The sequence below is a fragment of the Hibiscus syriacus genome, unplaced genomic scaffold (genome assembly GCF_006381635.1).
Source record: "Hibiscus syriacus cultivar Baekdansim isolate YM2019G1 unplaced genomic scaffold, ASM638163v2 tig00112530_pilon, whole genome shotgun sequence".
Lineage (NCBI taxonomy): Eukaryota > Viridiplantae > Streptophyta > Magnoliopsida > Malvales > Malvaceae > Hibiscus > Hibiscus syriacus.
In genome coordinates, this window is record NW_024063358.1 from 600,397 (window position 1) to 619,934 (window position 19,538).

Sequence of the window (19,538 nt, forward strand, 5' to 3'; positions counted from 1 at the left end):
ACAAGGCCAGATATAGTATTTCCCATAAATGTGATAAGTCAACACATGACTAATCCTACTGAAGAGCATATGACAACATCAAATAGAATTCTCAAGTACTTGAAGAAAACTCCAGGACACGACTTAATGTTTAATAAGACACAAGACAGAAATGTTAAGATTTTTACAGACTCTAGTTGGGTCGGTGATTTCAATGAAAGAAGATCCACTAGTGGCTACTGCATATTTGTTTGGGGTAACATTACAACTTGGAGAAGTAAAAAATAATATGTCGTTTCAAGAAGTATTGTTGAAGCTGAATTTAGAGCACTAGCATTGGGAATATGCGAAGCATTGGGAATATGCGAAGGAATTTGGTTACTTAAACTACTAAAAGAACTTGGCACTAATCAGGAGTATCACTTTGAAGTTTTGTGTGATAATTAATCTACCATTCAGATTGCCAATAACCCAATTCAACGTGACCGAACAAAGCATGTTGAGATTGATAGGCATTTTATTACTGATCAAGTCAACAAAAAGACAACCACCCTTTCATACATTCATTCAGAAGGACAGATTGCAGACATTATTACTAAGGCTTTGCCAAAGCTTGTTTTCAATAAATTCATATTCAAGCTGAGATTATACAATGTATATTCTCTAGTTCGATGGGTGTAGGAACTATAGAAATATATGAGTTGTTACCATCCCTTCAGTTAAGGGATTCTGTGAATATTCTTTCGTTACAATCTCTTATTTTAAGGGATCATATCTTCTCTGATTAATATCTTTATTAACTTAGAGTTTCCTAGTTATAGATATAATTTGTATATATAAAGATGCAATATTTTCTAGTGCCCTTCTCTCCTAAAAAGGACACTAGAAATGGTGACAGGTAAGCTTTGTTCTAAGTGAGTTACCCCAAGCTGCAAAACCTTATCATCAAACATGATAAAATAATTTAAGAAAATTTTCTCAGAAAAATATAGGAAGATTGTCACACCCCAATATGGGGTTAGATTTCTTTAAGTTTAAATATGTGAAATGATATGAAGTTAGTTGGCAAATAATTATTTTATCATATCTTTATATTATTAAACAAATTGATGAGGATAGAGTAGGTAAAAGAGGACAAATTGTTGGGTGGATTAGATTAATAATAATGACATTGTCTGGAACCTTATCGTTACCCTCACCACTCAAAATTCCAGCCTGTACAGTAGCTTCATAAGGAACAACTTCATCGGGGTTAACTTGGATCCTTCTCTACTACCTGAATCAAGATTCGAGTTTGGGCAGCATTGATTTCATTGAAGATGAACCTGTTCTACTGTCACAAGTCAAGGTTAGACAAGAATATGAGATTGACCTCACTACTTTTACTGGGCTATACCGATATCGATTAGGGGATGTGGTGGAAGTGAGTGGATTTCACAACATGACATCAAAGCAGAATTTTATATGCAGGAAAAAACTAATATGGGCTGTTAACATCGAAAAAAAACATCGAAAAGAACCTTCAGTTAGTGGTCGAGAGAGGGTCCGAGCTGTTAAGCAATCACCGAGCCGAGTTCGTCGATTTCACGAGCAGAGCCGAAGTCATGCGTAAGCCAGAACAGTAACGAACGTTTTTAATAGTTGACCCAAGATAAGCCTCGTCAATCTCTTTAATCTTCGTCAGGACCATGGAGCAGAAAAAGGTTGAAGAAGATGCAAAGAAAGGAGATGAATCTAAAGGAGAATCTGCTCAATAACCTCAAGAGGTTATCTTGAAAGTTTACATGCACGGTGAAGCTTGTGCTTAAGAGATCAAGAAACATATCAAAAGAATGAAAGGAAGATGTTGTTCAGACCTCGTGTGGCGTTGGATCTGGATCAGGCACGAGACAAAACGGTGAGATAAGGAATTGAATCAGACTCGCGGAACGATTGACTGACATATTTGTTGATGAAAATGACATGGATTTGTTGCTTCAACAGAGCGATAGAGATGATAGGGTTCTTCAATGGTTACAAGCTTTAGATATGCAATTAATCGGCGATTGTTGAACCGATGAGAGGCTAAAACTTTTGTTGAAAGTCAACGTATCAAACGGCATCGCCGAGGATCGATTATTAGCTCATTTGAGTCGGTGCTTTGAGCCATCGAAAATTGGTATACTAGGGAGGTATTCTTGCATTCCATTGGTTTCAATTTGAGTATGTGATAAAATGAGGAAGGCGAAATTACTAGGTTAGTCATCCAAGTTTGTTAAAAAAAAATTTAATATTGTCTTTTAGCTTTCGTATTATTATGATTATGGCATAATGGTTTAAATAAAAATAATTTAGTCCATGGTGTCAGTAAATAAATATTATTGGCTCTTCAAGTTTTTAGTTTTTCAAATTGAGTCCCCAAATTATTAATTAGATTCTAATAATTTATTTTTATGGAAAGGAAAATTATTTGAAGTCGTATTTGTACGGTGGATGGTCTGTGTTCATGAGAAAAAGATGGAAGTTAGAAAGCAAGTTGGTGAGATTAAATTTAAGAGTCATATTTTGGGTTTTGTTGACGTCCTGAATATGAATCTGAAGTTTGTTTCGTCAAATTCGAACTCGGTAAGCTATTTTTGACTGATTTATCACCCGATTCGATCCGTTTTTCAGAATTAAGCTCCGTTTTTTTTTGTAATTTCTGTTGATATGCATCTGAGGAATTATTGGAAGTTGATTTCAAGATCGAGGGCGTTCAAATGGAAATTAATGGTCGATCAGTATGGCACGAAAATCGAGGTAATACTTTACTACCTCTTTATGCTTTATGGAACATGTTGATATTGGTAAATGCATGAATAAGATAACGTTGGTCACTTTTGTGGAGTTGAATAATTTATTCACTTGATATGAATGTGGTAGAAATTCTGTAACTGAATACGGATCGAATGACTAATATAAGAGATTGAGGAATTGTTAGAATTAAATTACAAGTTTGTGATAAGTGATAAAGAAATCAGCCCTGGATTTGTAACTTATATTTTATATCATCAAAGGTTAAATGTTAAAGGTACTTATATGAGAAATTATGAGAATATTTTGATTATGTAAAATTACGAAATTACCCTTATGTTAGAAAATGACAAGAATTGTCCTTGGAAGTGGATTAGTAAATCTGAAAAGACATATTGATCTGATAAATTTATTGATGTGCATAAGAAATGTTAGTTTTACTTGGAAATTATGGATAACCGGTTTTTAACCTCAATAGGGATTTTGCAAGATACTAGAAGTCTGTTAAGGAATCATTTCAAGATCAGAGAATGTTCGAGGAAACAACTAACCATAGGATCTTTAAATTATAAGTATGCTCGTTAAGAGTTAATACCGAAATCATCTGGTTAAAAAATTACGAAAATGCCCTTGAAAGGTAAAAATAGCTCGAGTTGACCCTGAATGAGAAAGTTCTTGGAGGATTTGTACTTAACTCAATGAATTACGTATTTAATTGTTAAGATCCAGTCTTTGTACATAAAATTTCTGATAACCTATTGGTAACATCTGAGAAGACAATCGATCTGAAAATCTTCGAGTTAAGAATAAATTATCGAGGGTGCTCTTTTGTAAGAATTATTTGAAAGGTCTGGAATAAATGATAAGTTGTAATTAAATAATAAGACAGAATTGAAGGAAAGAATTGAAATACACCGGATCTATAAAATGATCATAATACCCCTGTAATGAAAAAGACTCAAGAATATTACCAAGCTCAGGAATGATTGGATATCCTCGAGCTCTGAAAAGAATGGAATAAAACTGGGCACCAGAATGACCAAAATACCCTTATGACCTAAAATTAATAGAAGTGTTGGATTAATTAAGGAATCCAAATAAACATGGATATGGTACTGCTCTTAAAAGTTATGGATCACATATTAAGCCGAGCAATCAATTCTAGTGTATATGTCAGTACATGAAATGTATAGATGTTACTTGAATGCGTGTTCATCTTCTCAAATGTGGTTCAATGATAATTTTGAAAATACTCAGCTCAACTCAACTCTAGGTCGCATTCGATAATATGAAATGAATATTTGTTAGACAAATCAACCACAAAGACCAAATTAAATTAAACGGAAGTACAATATATATGAAATTCAGAAACATCTGGATTATCTGGAAAGCTCTGAAGTAATCGGGATAGACTTGACTGATAAACGAACTGAGTAACCTCAATGACTGAGGATTAAATAGGTGATTTGATGAGTTTGGGAACACTGTTGAACTTACATGATGAATTATCCTTATGGGTCATAAAACATGAATCAAGTATGTATGTATTTCCTGATATCGTTGAAATATGGAAATGAAATAAAGACTATTGGAAGATCTATTCAGCGATGATTACGAAGATGATTTATGGACAATAATTTTGGTATTAAAGAGTAAATACTCTGAAAGGCAGTAAATTGACGAGTCAACATGCATTAGTTCAGAGAGCTTGTTCAGTTCGAATTGTTCGATAAACCGATCGATTAAAATAGATTGTAAATGTCTTGAAGCTTCGTTTCTCCTTTATTAGCTCAAATCACTCTGGGCATTCTGGAACGCTTTCCTGATGCACATGAATCATAGTGGAATTCTAAAGTATCAACTTTAAATGTCTGATTAGATCGGTTAATAATCGATTCTCTCCAATAGGACCTTGTTCTTAGAATCCGATCAAATTGCATGAGCTTCATGTTATCCTTACCGATAATTACAAAATGCCTCTGAAAAAATACTTGGATCCTCTAGCGTGTTCCCTAATTATTACTGAACTGTTTTATTGGTTTTAATATGAGGTACACTGAGTTCTTTGGTTATTGTTTTATTGATGCACCAATTTAATGTGATGATTTATGGAATTTGTGTCAGGGTGCAATTGAACTTTTGGATTGAATTACAATAGTATAGCTCTGATTAAGCTAATAAACAGAATGGGCCTAATGTGACTCTTGGCCCAAGATACATTAGGTTGGCTTCCTTTGCTGTGTGCTTAGGGTAAGCTATATGGACTTGGACTTACGGGCTTAAGGATACAAGCTATAAAGCTTATCCTTAGGTTGGCTTTCTTTTTGCTGTGTGCTTAGAGTAAGCTATATGAAAAATAGTTTTGGAAATTACTGATAGTGTACAAGAAAAGAGTTTAAACTATGATTTTCAAAAGTTAAATTTCATTATGATTTTATGAGATTTACTGAACTATCATTTGATAAGTGTACCTATTATGATTTTATTATATTGTTGGAACACACTAGACATCCTATTCGATCTCCAGAAAATGTCATACTTTGAAAGGTTTCTTATGAACTGAGATTCATGGCTTCTACTCGATGAACTTCTAAGGAAACCCCAAATTATTCTGCAAACTGGTATACGTATGATTCAATAAGGAAATTATATGGCTTTCCATTTATCTACATGTCATGTAGCATCATCTGGTAGTTCTGTATTACTAAGCTTTCCGAAGCTCACTCTATTACTCAACATTGCAGGTTAAAAGAATTGTACCAGTGCAGCTATCGACATCAGTAAGGTAGTTCTTCCGGCGTTGCTTGCAGAGAATGGTACATGTGATTAGGGGGCATGTGAATTGTATTTTGTTTTATATTTGAGTTTGAAAAACCTATTTTATTTCTGAATAATAATAAATCATTTATGATTTTACATGTTTTAAGAAAAGTTTTAAATTTTTTGTTATTTTTACAGTGGGTCGCTCCGGTGGCCCTAATGTGACACTCCAGATCGGATCGGGCTATCCGCATCGGTCTGAGGGGGTTACATTAAGTGGTATAAGAGCTTTGGTTTTAGTCAAAATTTTCATGATAGACCGGTCGGTTAAATGTCAAAAGATGTCTGATCAGTACATGCCCCTAGACTACAATCGTACTTCTCTGAGCCTGAAGTCCAAAGTTGAGTCCCTACCTGTAACGAGCAACTTAAGTTTTCTATCCGTTAAGACTTTACTATTGCATAAACGAATACCAGTAATGTCTGTTTAAATTCTGTAAAGTACGTCATGAGCCATGTGAGAGTTACTCATTCAAGAAATTTTGACCCGACTACAGAAATGAATTGAGATATGTTACAACTCTATGAGCTTATTTTCGTAACCAAGGCTGAATTGATTCTACAAGGATATTATCGTTCTGCTTTTTTTTATTGGAATGAGGAAGAGTTCTGAAGAAAAATGTATACTCAGCTGGTTAAGGATTGAGTATCGATACTTCTGTAAAAGCTACTGAAAGATATGAAAGAACTGATGGAAGTTTCATCTCTGCAATTATGTGATATGAATAAATTTCGAGGACGAAATTTTTTTAAGGAGGGGAGAATTGTCACACCCTAATATGGGGTTAGATTTCTTTAAGTTTAAATATGTGAAATGATATGAAGTTAGTTGGCAAATAATTATTTTATCATATCTTTATATTATTAAACAAATTGATGAGGATAGAGTAGGTAAAAGAGGACAAATTGTTGGGTGGATTAGATTAATAATAATGACATTGTCTGGAACCTTATCGTTACCCTCACCACTCAAAATTCCAGCATGTACAACAGCTTCATAAGGAACAACTTCATCGGGGTTAACTTGGATCCTTCTCTACTACCTGAATCAAGATTCGAGTTTGGGAAGCATTGATTTCATTGAAGATGAACCTGTTCTACTGTCACAAGTCAAGGTTAGACAAGAATATGAGATTGACCTCACTACTTTTACTGGGCTATACCGATATCGATTAGGGGATGTGGTGGAAGTGAGCGGATTTCACAACAGGACATCAAAGCAGAATTTTATATGCAGGAAGAAGCTAATATGGGCTGTTAACATCGACAAAAACACCGAAAAGAACCTTCAGTTAGTGGTCGAGAGAGGGTCCGAGCTGTTAAGCAATCACCAAGCCGAGTTCGTCGATTTCAAGAGCAGTGCTGAAGTCATGCGTAAACCGGAACAGTAACGAACGTTTTTAATAGTTGACCCAAGATAAGCCTCGTCAATCTCTTTAATCTTCGTCAGGACCATGGAGCAGAAAAAGGTTGAAGAAGATGCAAAGAAATGAGATGAATCTAAAGGAGAATCTGCTCAATAACCTCAAGAGGTTATCTTGAAAGTTTACATGCACGGTGAAGCTTGTGCTTAAGAGATCAAGAAACATATCAAAAGAATGAAAGGAAGGTGTTGTTCAGACCTCGTGTGGCGTTGGATCTGGATCAGGCACGAGACAAAACGGTGAGATAAGGAATTGAATCAGACTCGCGGAACGATTGACGGACATATTCGTTGATGAAAATGACGTGGATTTGTTGCTTCAATAGAGCGATAGAGATTATAGGGTTCTTCAATGGTTACAAGCTTTAGATATGCAATTAATCGGCGATTGTTGAACTGATGAGAGGCTAAAACCTTTGTTGAAAGTCAACGTATCAAACGGCATCGCCGAGGATCGATTATTAGCTCATTTGAGTCGGTGCTTTGAGCCATCGGAAATTGGTATACTGGGGAGGTATTCTTGCATTCCATTGGTTTCAGTTTGAGTATGTGATAAAATGAGGAAGGCGAAATTACTAGGTTAGTCATCCAAGTTTGTTAAAAAAAAACTTAATCTTGTCTTTTAGCTTTCATATTATTATGATTATGACATAATGGTTTAAATAAGAATAATTTAGTCCATGGTGTTAGTAATTAAATATTATTGGCTCTTCAAGTTTTTAGTTTTGCAAATTGAGTCCCCAAATTATTAATTAGATTCTAATAATTTATTTTTATGGAAAGGAAAATTATTTGAAGTCGTATTTGTACGGTGGATGGTCCGTGTTCATGAGAAAAAGATGGAAGTTAGAAAGCAAGTTGGTGAGATTAAATTTAAGAGTCATATTTTGGGTTTTGTTGACGTCCTAAATCTGAATATGAAGTTTGTTTCGTCAAATTCGAACTCGGTAAGCTGTTTTTGAGTTATTTATCACCCGATTCGATCCGTTTTTCAGAATTAAGCTCCGTTTTTTTTTTGTAATTTCTGTTGATATGCATCTGAGGAATTATTGGAAGTTGATTTCAAGATCGAGGACATTCAAATGGAAATTAATGGTCGATCAGTATGGCACGAGAATCGAGGTAATACTTTACTACCTCTTTATGCTTTATGGAACATGTTGATATTGGTAAATGCATGAATAAGATAACGTTGGTCACTTTTGTGGAGTTGAATAATTTATTCACTTGATATGAATGTGGTAGAAATTCTGTAACTGAATACGGATCGAATGACTAATATAAGAGATTGAGGAATTGTTAGAATTAAATTACAAGTTTGTGATAAGTGATAAAGAAATCAGCCCTGGATTTGTAACTTATATTTTATATCATCAAAGGTTAAATGTTAAAGGTACTTATATAAGAAATTATGAGAATATTTCGATTATGTAAAATTACGAAATTACCCTTATGTTAGAAATGACAAGAATTGTCCTTGGAAGTGGATTAGTAAATCTGAAAAGACATATTGATCTGATAAATTTATTGATGTGCATAAGAAATGTTAGTTTTACTTGGAAATTATGGATAACCGGTTTTTAACCTCAATAGGGATTTTGCAAGATACTAGAAGTCTGTTAAGGAATCATTTCAAGATCAGAGAATGTTCGAGAAAACAACTAACCATAGGATCTTTAAATTATAAGTATGCTCGTTAAGAGTTAATACCGAAATCATCTAGTTAAAAAATTACGAAAATGCCCTTGAAAGGTAAAAATAGCTCGAGTTGACCCTGAATGAGAAAGTTCTTGGAGGATTTGTACTTAACTCAATGAATTACGTATTTAATTGTTAAGATCCTATTTGTACATAAAATTTCTGATAACCTATTGGTAACATCTGAGAAGATAATCGATCTGAAAATCTTCGAGTTAAGAATAAATTATCGAGGGTGCTCTTTTGTAAGAATTATTTGAAAGGTCTAAAATAAATGATAAGTTGGAATTAAATAATAAGACAGAATTGAAGGAAAGAATTGAAATACACCGGATCTGTAAAATGATCAGAATACCCCTGTAATGAAAAAGACTCAAGAATATTACCAAGCTCAGGAATGATTGGATATCCTCGAGCTATGAAAAGAATGGAATAAAACTGGGCACCAGAATGACCAAAATACCCTTATGACCTAAAATTAATAGAAGTGTTGGATTAATTAAGGAATCCAAATAAACATGGATATGGTACTGCTCTTAAAAGTTATGGATCACATATTAAGCCGAGCAATCAATTCTAGTGTATATGTCAGTACATGAAATGTATAGATGTTACTTGAATGCGTGTTCGTCTTCTCAAGTGTGGTTCAATGATAATTTTGAAAGTACTCAGCTCAACTCAACTCTAGGTCGCATTCGATAATAAGAAATGAATATTTGTTAGACAAATCAACCTCGAAGACCAAATTAAATTAAACGGAAGTACAATATATATGAAATTCAGAAACGTCTGGATTATCTGGAAAGCTCTGAAGTAATCGGGATAGACTTGACTGATAAACGAACTGAGTAACCTCAATGACTGAGGATTAAATAGGTGATTTGATGAGTTTGGGAACACTGTTGAACTTACATGATGAATTATCCTTATGGGTCATAAAACATGAATCAAGTACGTATGTATTTCCTGATATCGTTGAAATATGGAAATGAAATAAAGACTATTGGAAGATCTATTCAGCGATGATTACGAACATGATTTATGGACAAGAATTTTGGTATTAAAGAGTAAATACTCTGAAAATGCAGTAAATTGACGGGTCAACATGCATTAGTTCAGAGAGCTTGTTCAGTTCGAATTGTTCGATAAACCGATCAATTAACATGGATTGTAAATATCTTGAAGCTTCGTTTCTCCTTTATTAGCTCAAATCACTCTGGGCATTCTGGAACGCTTTCCTGATGCACATGAATCATAGTGGAATTCTAAAGTATCAACTTTAAATGTCTGATTAGATCGGTTAATAATCGATTCTCTCCAATAGGACCTTGTTCTTAGAATCCGATCAAATTGCACGAGCTTCATGTTATCCTTACCGATAATTACAAAATGCCTCTGAAAAAATACTTGGATCCTCTAGCGTGTTCCCTAATTATTACTGAACTGTTTTATTGGTTTTAATATGAGGTACACTGAGTTCTTTGGTTACTGTTTTATTGATGCACCAATTTAATGTGATGATTTATGGAATTTGTGTCATGGTGCAATTGAACTTTTGGATTGAATTACAATAGTATAGCTCTGATCCAGCTAATAAACAAAATGGGCCTAATGTGACTCTTGGAGCCCCAAGATACATTAGGTTGGCTTCCCTTGCTGTGTGCTTAGGGTAAGCTATATGGACTTGGACTTACGGGCTTAAGGATACAAGCTATAAAGCTTATCCTTAGGTTGGCTTTCTTTTTGCTGTGTGCTTAGAGTAAGCTATATAAAAAATAGTTTTGGAAATTACTGATGGTGTACAAGAAAAAAGTTTAAACTATGATTTTCAAAAGTTAAATTTCATTATGATTTTATGAGATTTACTGAACTATCATTTGATAAGTATACCTATTATGATTTTATTATACTGTTGGAACACACTAGACATCCTATTCGATCTCCTGAAATTGTCATACTTTGAAAGGTTTCTTATGAACTGAGATTCATGGCTTCTACTCGATGAACTTCTAAGGGAACCCCAAATTATTCTACAAACTGGTATACGTATGATTCAATAAGGAAATTATATGACTTTCAATTTATCTACATGTCATGTAGCATCATCTGGTAGTTCTGTATTACTGAGCTTTCCGAAGCTCACTCTATTACTCAACATTGCAGGTTAAAAGAATTGTATCAGTGCAGCTATCGACATCAGTAAGGTAGTTCTTCCGGCATTGCTTGCAGAGAATGGTACATGTGATTAGGGGGCATGTGAATTGTATTTTGTTTTATATTTGAGTTTGAAAAACTTATTTTATTTCTGAATAATAATAAATCATTTATGATTTTACATGTTTTAAGAAAAGTTTTAAATTTTCTGCTATTTTTACAGTGGGTCGCTCCGGTGGCCCTAATATGACACTCCAGATCAGATCGGGCTATCCGCATCGGTCTGAGGGGGTTACAAAGATCATTTAACCTATCAAGCTCAGCATATGATGAGTTCCTAAATTCTGTGGATTTCAAGTTAAGAGTAGTCGGTAGTTCTAGATGTATGACTTGCTACACATGACATAGGGAATGTCTTCTTGACTTGGTCATTAACCCTACTGTCCTGAATTAAAAAACATACTTCATTGTCATTTACTTTATTGAAAATTTGTCATAATCTGTATTAAATTGGGTTTATCAAATTTTTTTTGAAGGGACTTACCACAGCCCAAATTTCATTTGCACGCAACTACAGTGGTCCATTGTTGTATCGCTGGAGGAGAGAAACAAATTACCCTTCATCAGGTATTTCCTTTTTCTACTTAAGAACCATGTAACGTTTTTGTAGCCTAACAAACTTCGTTTGGTTTCTTTCCCGCCTTTACTTATCAGAGGATGCATCAGAGGGAGCAATTGTTCGACGGGGACTCTTTAAGGTGACTTCAGCTGAACTCAGTCCCAAGGTTTATCTGCAATATATTGAAAAGTTTAGCTCATCTGTTTTAAGAAGCTATGCATCCTATTCGGTACATTGTTCTGCTGTTGTGCAATAGCATGCATCTTTTTTACTGATAAACAGCCTCTACTTGAAAACAGTTTAACAGTTGGGAATTGTTGCATATATGGGCATGTCTGTATCTTCCTATCTGTTATGATCTACTGCAGTGAAATTTATCCATATCGATAAATGTCTGCGAAGTTTGCCACCATTTGTTAGGAATCATCTAAATGCTGCATCAACAAAATTATATAACATATAATGTCATCAACTGTTACATTTTAACATCACGCTGTGCAAGTTATAATTCTGCTAAAGGGCTATATTCTAAATGATTCCACTAAAGGTTTTGGTTTCATATTTTTGGTTTGTTACAAGTGATCATCTTGTATTTGATTATGCATTTAATTTGCTTGTTACGACAGCTGCATTTTCTAATTTCAAATATATTTTTCATGTTAGACGTCATTGTTTTTTTGTTAAGTTTATCCTGGATTGTTATCCATGAGAAAGTTTTGGCTTATGTTTCCTCATTGTAGCCTACGAAGTTGCTTCTACCCAACTGTCTTCTATGACTATATTATCTCTGTTTTTCAGATGCAGAATGATAAGGATTGAACTTATTAATTTATCTTTTAGGCAATGGCTTTGTAACCATTGCCATTATTTTCTCTCATTCAGGGACTCACGGACTTCATGTTTAACCCGATTACCGGAGGTACAACGAGTCCAACATCTCAAAACCCTACAGTTAGTGCAGTTCTCCCATCTCTACAAAGCATTTTGCAACAGAACACAATGCAAAGGGTACGTTTGTGTTTGTATGTGCTATCTCATCTCATTGAGATCGCCTGTAAAACAAGTTCTTATTTTTATGATTGCCAACAGGAAGAAATCATTAGACTAATCAAACTTTTGGAGCAAAGTTCTGGTAAACCTCTATACTGCTTTTTTTTCTGCGTAATCGTAGAAGAAATATACAATGTTAAATATGGCTTGTGTTACTTATACAAGTAAGCTTGGGGGTTTGACGGAGTCGGGCATCAATGTCCTTTTGCAGGTATCAACCGTAACTTATCCATAACCAAAAGATCTTTCTTAATGGGATATTCCATGGTGTCAGTTACTCTCTTCACATATGCTTCCTTATAACATGATTTCCGGCTTATGCCGATGTGCAGATAGCACCTTCCTCTTCAAGGGAGAGAGAACTACAATTCCAGGTGCTTCAGTTGCAACAGAGGTACGAGGCGGAGCAAAAAATGTTGTGGACTTGCTTTCTTTATCATACACATTTTACTGAAACTTTATTTGTGTTGTCAGTATGGGGAACCTCAGTGAGGAATTGCAGAGACACAAAATGAAGAACATGCAGGTTCGTTCATTATCTATGTTGCTCCTACTCTTTATGTATTCGAACTACTCAGATCCTATACATGTTGGAAATGGGTATGGAGATCTAATCCTCCGTTTATATGAAAAATATAGTATAAATGAACCTAACCATGCCGAATACATATTCTTATCCAACACGAACATCTGAGTTCGGGAATATAGTCGTGCATATCCGATCACTTGTTTTGGTTGTAAATTGGTCTTTTGACCTAATGTCTGAAAATCAAGTTTATTTTACTTTGCGTGCAGTTAAAGAAACAATTAAATGCATTGGCCAACGACACAGAGTGAAGCTAAACAACAGTTGAATTGCCTGATTATTTCTCCATCGATGTTAGGGTTCATTAGATTTTAAAAGAGCATTTTTTTCTAGGTATATAGTAGTGTATTTGCTGCTGCTTTTTTTTCTCTAGTGTACACCGTGTGCCCGGCGCCTCTGAAGCTGGACTCCTGCAAATTTTGAGACGCTATTGCTTGAATCTCAGTCTCTGGTAACTTTGCTGTATTTATTGACCTCCATATTATATGTACATTTACTAGAATGTTAAAGCTGTATTTTCAGGTTAAGAAGAGCTTGTCTGATTTTATCTCGGTTCAGCACTTTTTAACGTCATTTTTTAGTTAATTACATCACACGCTATCAAATTAGGGTAAAGTACACAAATGATCCTCCGATTACAGGATGTTGCTTTGTTGAGTCACCCGACTACAAAAAGTTACAGAATGGTTCCTCAGCTATAGGATATGCTTTGTTGAGTTCCTCGATTATTAAAAGTTAAAAAATGATTACCTAACTATTAAAACATAATGAATAGTTTGATGACCATTTTGTAACTTTTAATAATCAAGAGAATCAATAAAATAACATCCTATAGTTGAGGGATAACTTTTAATAGTTAACAGACTCAACAAAGCAAAATCCTATAGTTAAGAGATCATTTGTGTACTTTACCTATCAAATTATAACTCTCATTTTAAATTAATCTTAAATTTTTGAATGGTACAATTTTATTGCTTAGCTATGGACCTTTATTATAAACTACCCCTAAGCTTCTGAATATTTACTTTTATTCTAAATAAATCTCAAAATTTTTAAACATTTTAATTTCACCCCTTGACTTTTATTCTAAATTTTTAAACATTCTGATGTGATCCCCTAATATATGACTTTTGAATGTTTCTATCAAATTATTAGTATACATCAATTAAATCTTCGCTTTATAAAATTATTATAAAAATTATTATCATATACACATCGATATATACAATATAATAATAATAATCTTTTAATAGTTTTAAAATCAACATTAATTTATATCACATCACATTATTATATTGTTTATAAAATAATTAATACTTTTTATAATTATTTTATTAAGGTCTTAATTAATATACACTAATAATTTAAAGAAAATTTTGAACATTTAATAATTTAGAAACTAATAAGAGTTGATGAAATTAGAATATTCAGAAATTTCAGAATCTATTTCTATAAAATTAAAACATTAAAAGGTTGAGAGATAAATTTAGAATTAGAATCTTAATTTAATAATTAAAGATGTAATTAAAATCCATTTTTATTAACAATTTGGAGGTAAACTCAACTAACTAGGGGCTTAACCAAAATTGAACATTGAGTAAAGCGAAAATTAACATTTTATGAGAGGTGATAAATTACATTGATACTATTTTCACTCTTTGTACCTCATGAAACTGAGTAAACAAGTTGTTCATATAAGAAAAAAAATTAAAGAATAAAAAAGAAAAACGAAATAATTTTAAATTTTTTGAAAATTTATTAAAATTAAATAAAAATGAAAAAAAAATCTTTCTTTCCAAAATAAACCCCAAAAAAAAATTAACAGCACCGGAAAGACTCAGAATGTTGTTATTTCTGCTCAAAGGAAAGCTTTAAAAAAGCTTTTCTCATACAACAGGTGTCATAAATTATAAAAAGGCACTATTCATCTTCGCCTTCTTATCGTTTTTAATTTCTTTCACTTACGTTTGTTTGGTAAGAAAGAAACAAAATGCACAAATGAAAATGAAAACCCAGAAAACAAGGTATAAAAAAAATGCAGGAATGATGTTGCCCGCGGCGGGAAGAGAATTAGGGTTTTACGTTTAAACTGTGAATTGCAAAGGGATGGTGGTTTTTTTTGCCCATTACGGCAAAAAAAAATACATTTAACAAACTACGGCAACTCCACTTTTATTTTGAGATCTTCGACATTTGTTTCAGTACAAGACGAATTTATCATCTCGAAGTGACGAGTTCTACAAGATATATTTTTTTATTGGTCCAACGTAAGTAGGCCCCACATGGATCATTATTTTAATGAATTTAACGGGACTCGTCATATATAGAAATTAATTTTATTGAAATAATTTGAAAAATTAAATGATTTAAAAAAACGGATGAACTCGTCGTCTCGAGGTGACGATTTCCTTTGAATTCAAATAAAGTAGTCGTTTATAGTCGTTGGACAATGTGCAACAGCAACAGTCAGCTGCCAACAGTCAATATGGAAATCGTCACTTCAAGGTGACGTGTTCCGCCTTATTTTTTTTAAACAAAAAGTAGCAGTTTATAGTTGTCGGGATTGAGGTTATAAATAGGAGTTTAGGGTTTAGAATTTTTACCATACATTGTTATGAAAAAAAATTTGAGAAAAAATGTTGTTTTTGAAGAATTCTCAAAAAATGTCTTCTCGACAAGAAATGTTACGCCTTGATAATGTCTATATTTCATCATTGAAACTCCGTCTGGAAGAAAAATATGGCATTCGTCAACGATGAATGACATTGGGAGATCTGTATCAACAAATCATTATATATCCATAACAATCAAGCATGTATCCAGTCATATTTCTCCATAGTTTTAAGGTGAAACCGACATTGATTGGGGATTTGATTGAACAGTAGAGGCCCAAGACGCATACTTTTCATTTTTCAGTGGTGAAGAGACAATTATGCTGGAAGATGTTGTTTACCAACTGAGTGTTCCGGTTAATGGGACGATTGTTGTGGGGTAGAATGAGTACAACCCATTCACTATTGTTCAGGAAACTTTGGGAAGACAACCACCAACAGAGGTCGTAGAGGGGTATCAGATACAAATAACTTGGTTGGAGTTCGAATTTCAAGTGACGAACGACTAAAACGAAGATGATGTCATATTTGCGGCCCTAGTGTATCTTCTCCAATTGATTGGAGGAATATTATTATCAGATAAATCTGGTAATTTGGCACACAATTAATATCTGCCTATATTGAATAATTTTATTGAGTGCTGTAATACTAATTGAGGCTTGACGATTTTGGCCTTTTTATACTATGAGTTATGTAAGGTGGCAATCGTCAGAATAGGCTAAAAAGTCGATGTAACTGGCTTTCTGTTACTGCTACAGTCTTGGGCATGGTATCAGTTACCATTTTTTACGCCAATTACATCAGCCCCAGTTGAGTTTCCTTTGACTACAAGGTAATTTGTAACTTCATTTTTAAACTAATTTTTTAATTTTATATTATTTAATTATTATTTTATTTTTATCTTTTTAGATGACACCATAAAATAACCGAGACCAAGTTGGTGGGTGCTACGAGAAAAGATATACGAATGAGGATCAATATCGCCGGTCGATATACGATAAATATTCAACTGCATTATATTAATTATTTCATTATTTTTTTGAAATTGTTCAACTTTATATATAATAACTTTTATAATTTATTTTCCCAGTTTTCTTGGCTTTCGTATTATGACGACGAGATCTACCGATTACTGCCACCGAGATTTTTTTGATGGGTCGGACTTATGGTGTGTTGTAACACCTTTATTACATGTCCCGATTGTTAAGGTGCATGATGTTGATAAAGTGTTGCTACAGTTTACGTCTCATCAACCTATTCCTACGTAAATATTTGAGATGGACGAGCTCTATAAAATTAATTAACGTGAAAAGCATAACGAAGATTGGTTGAGAAAGCACGATGTCTATATTGAGCAATAAAATAATCACCAATTCTCAATTCTCGTACGTTACGAGATTACACATATCTACCTAGATTTTAACCATTCTCCTTATCTCCGAAATTACGAAACAAATGGGAAACCATATCTCGTGACACTGAAAGAGAGATGACAATGTGAACAAGATAAGGCCAAATTTTCAAAGTTGAAGAAATTATTGTCATCATCTTCTTCCGCATCTCAAAATTATTATTTTGCATCTTAGGCAAGTTTTGGTTTTATCCTTCATATCATACTTCAACTGAGACTCAGCCGACTTAGATTGGAGGTTCATGGATGTAAAGCAAAACACTCAAGCATCTTCGACAGAATATGCAGGTGAGGGTGAATGAGAACATATCATATATGGTCAACGAGGTATCCAAGTCGAATCAGTGACAACAATTAAACATCCCATACTTTTGTAAAAGATCTCATGTATATTTATGTTGTCCCAGAAATAATCCTTCCTTTGTCTACTCCACTTTGAGTCCAAGAAAATGTTTCAATTCTCCAAGCTCATTCATATGAAATATGATAGAAAGATTTTCTCTTGTTTTTTTGGATCTCGTCATAATGATTTCTCGTGATGATTAAGCCATCCACATATACTAGCACTATGGCTAGTTTTCTTTGGTATTCTTTCACAAGTAAACTAGAATTTGAAGGATCAATTGTAAAATCACTTTGAATCAAGAACTCACTGATCTTCTCGTACCATGCTCTTGGAGCCTGTTTCAAGTCAGAGAGTGCCTTCTTTAACTTGTAGACATATTCGGGATGAATCTTGCTCTCAAAGCATCTTGGTTGCTCTATATAGATGTCTTTGTTAAGTTTTCCATGTAAGCAAATATTCTTGATGTTAATCTGCCACAACTTCTAAGACTTACTAGCAGCCAAAGCTAGTAAGACTCAAATTATTGTGATATTTTCCACAAGGCTAAATATTTATTCACAATCTAGTCCATATTATTAAGAGAAACCTTGAGCAATAAGTCGAGCTTTATACCTTTCAATGGAGTTATATAATCGAGTCTTCACATTCTAATCCCATTTACATGTATCTTCACATCTTTTGGCTTTGGAACTAAATCCCATGTCTGATTTTATTTAGTGCTTTAATTTCTTCTTTCATAGCTTTCTGTCACTCTAGGCTTATTGCTTCTTCATATGTGGAAGGCTCAATAGGTATAGATTCATCTACAAAGGCATCTTTAGCACACTTTGGATTAAGTTGTCTTGGTCTTGTTGATCTTCGTAGTTCTTGTGCGTGTTTCTCAAATTTCTTTTGTCTTGGATGAAGCTCCTCGGATGTAGGTTGATGTACACCAGTCTTCCATGAACTTTTTTTCTTGGAGGATCATCATTCTCCTTCTTCACTTGGATCCAATGTTTGTTCTTTCCCTTCTTAATTTTATTCTAGAATTTATTCTGAGCCATAAGATTTCGAAAAATCGATCTTTTGAGGTGACCACCATGAAAAAGCTTCAAAACAACAATTTTTTCTCAATTTTTTTCCGTAACAATGGATGGTAAAAATCCTAAACCCCTATTTATAACCCTAAATTCCAATGGTTATTTTTTTAAAAATAAGGTCGAACTCGTCATATCGAGGTGAGGAGTTCTATATTGACTGTTGGTAGTTGACCGTTGTTGTTGCCCATTGCCCAACGGCTATAAACGACTATTTTATTTGAATTCAAAGAAACTCGAGGCGACGAGTTCCACCATTTAAAAAAAAATCATTTAATTTTTTAAATTATTTCAATAAAATTAATTTCTCAAGAGACTCATCACTTTGAGGTGACGAGTCCCGTTAAATTCATTAAAATAATGGCCCACGTAAGGCTCACTTACGTTGGACCAATAAAATAAAAGTGGAGTTGCCCTAATTTGCTAAATAATTACTACTTTATAATTACACTAAACATATATTACTCATTCTAAATAATTGATTATTAATATGAAATTATATTCGAGATCTTAAAAACTCTTTCATTACTGAACCTATTAAGTGACTTCAGTAGAGGTGTTTATCGAGTGAGTCGATCACGAGTTGGGTAGTACTCGAATCGTGCTAGTTAAAATTTTCATTGCTTGACTCGTTACATGTTAAGTTCGTTAAAATTTTGCTTGACTCGTGCTCATTAAAAAAATTGTTGCTCAACTCGTTCGTTAAGCTCACCACAATTTTTACCTTATTTTTAACTAAAAGTAAAATCTAATAATACTATATAGATTAGTAATTTATCATTTTTTATTAATAAATTAGTATTTTTTTAATGGAATAAATTTTAAGATAACTACTAAAAAATTATTTTAAAAAATTAACTAGTTTCTCACGAATTTATTAAGTCGAGTTAGACTTTAGTCGACTCAACTCAACTCAACTCATTAAGGTCTTGAACGAGCTCGAGTATGGTCAATTGAGTCGAGCTTTAACTAAATTTTGATCAAGTCAAATT

At 33.5% G+C, this 19,538-nt stretch overlaps 1 protein-coding gene and 1 non-coding gene across 2 annotated transcripts; one reads left to right on the forward strand and one right to left on the reverse strand.

Moving 5' to 3' along the window:
• Positions 1-832: 832 nt before the first annotated feature.
• On the forward strand, positions 833-13,623 carry LOC120181630. The gene is made up of 10 exons (XM_039186721.1): positions 833-877; positions 11,383-11,473; positions 11,561-11,631; positions 12,348-12,473; positions 12,555-12,597; positions 12,680-12,726; positions 12,848-12,909; positions 12,990-13,041; positions 13,311-13,354; positions 13,475-13,623. The coding sequence occupies exons 4-9, from the start codon at positions 12,363-12,365 to the stop codon at positions 13,350-13,352; spliced, it is 357 nt and encodes a 118-aa protein (XP_039042652.1). The 5' UTR covers positions 833-877; positions 11,383-11,473; positions 11,561-11,631; positions 12,348-12,362; the 3' UTR covers positions 13,353-13,354; positions 13,475-13,623.
• A 1,312-nt stretch (positions 13,624-14,935) lies between these two features.
• LOC120181790 lies at positions 14,936-15,036 on the reverse strand. Its single transcript, XR_005521780.1, has one exon. It is a non-coding gene; the product is annotated as a small nucleolar RNA snoR1 (small nucleolar RNA).
• Between the last annotated feature and the right edge of the window lie 4,502 nt (positions 15,037-19,538).

Bases quoted from the DNA above. Each gene is read 5' to 3' on its own strand.
- LOC120181630 (XM_039186721.1), top strand. From the start codon at position 12,363: ATGTTTAACCCGATTACCGGAGGTACAACGAGTCCAACATCTCAAAAC. The intron at 12,474-12,554 runs GTACGTTTGTGT...GATTGCCAACAG, and splicing joins AACAGAACACAATGCAAAGG to GAAGAAATCATTAGACTAAT. The intron at 12,598-12,679 runs GTAAACCTCTAT...TTACTTATACAA, and splicing joins ACTTTTGGAGCAAAGTTCTG to GTAAGCTTGGGGGTTTGACG.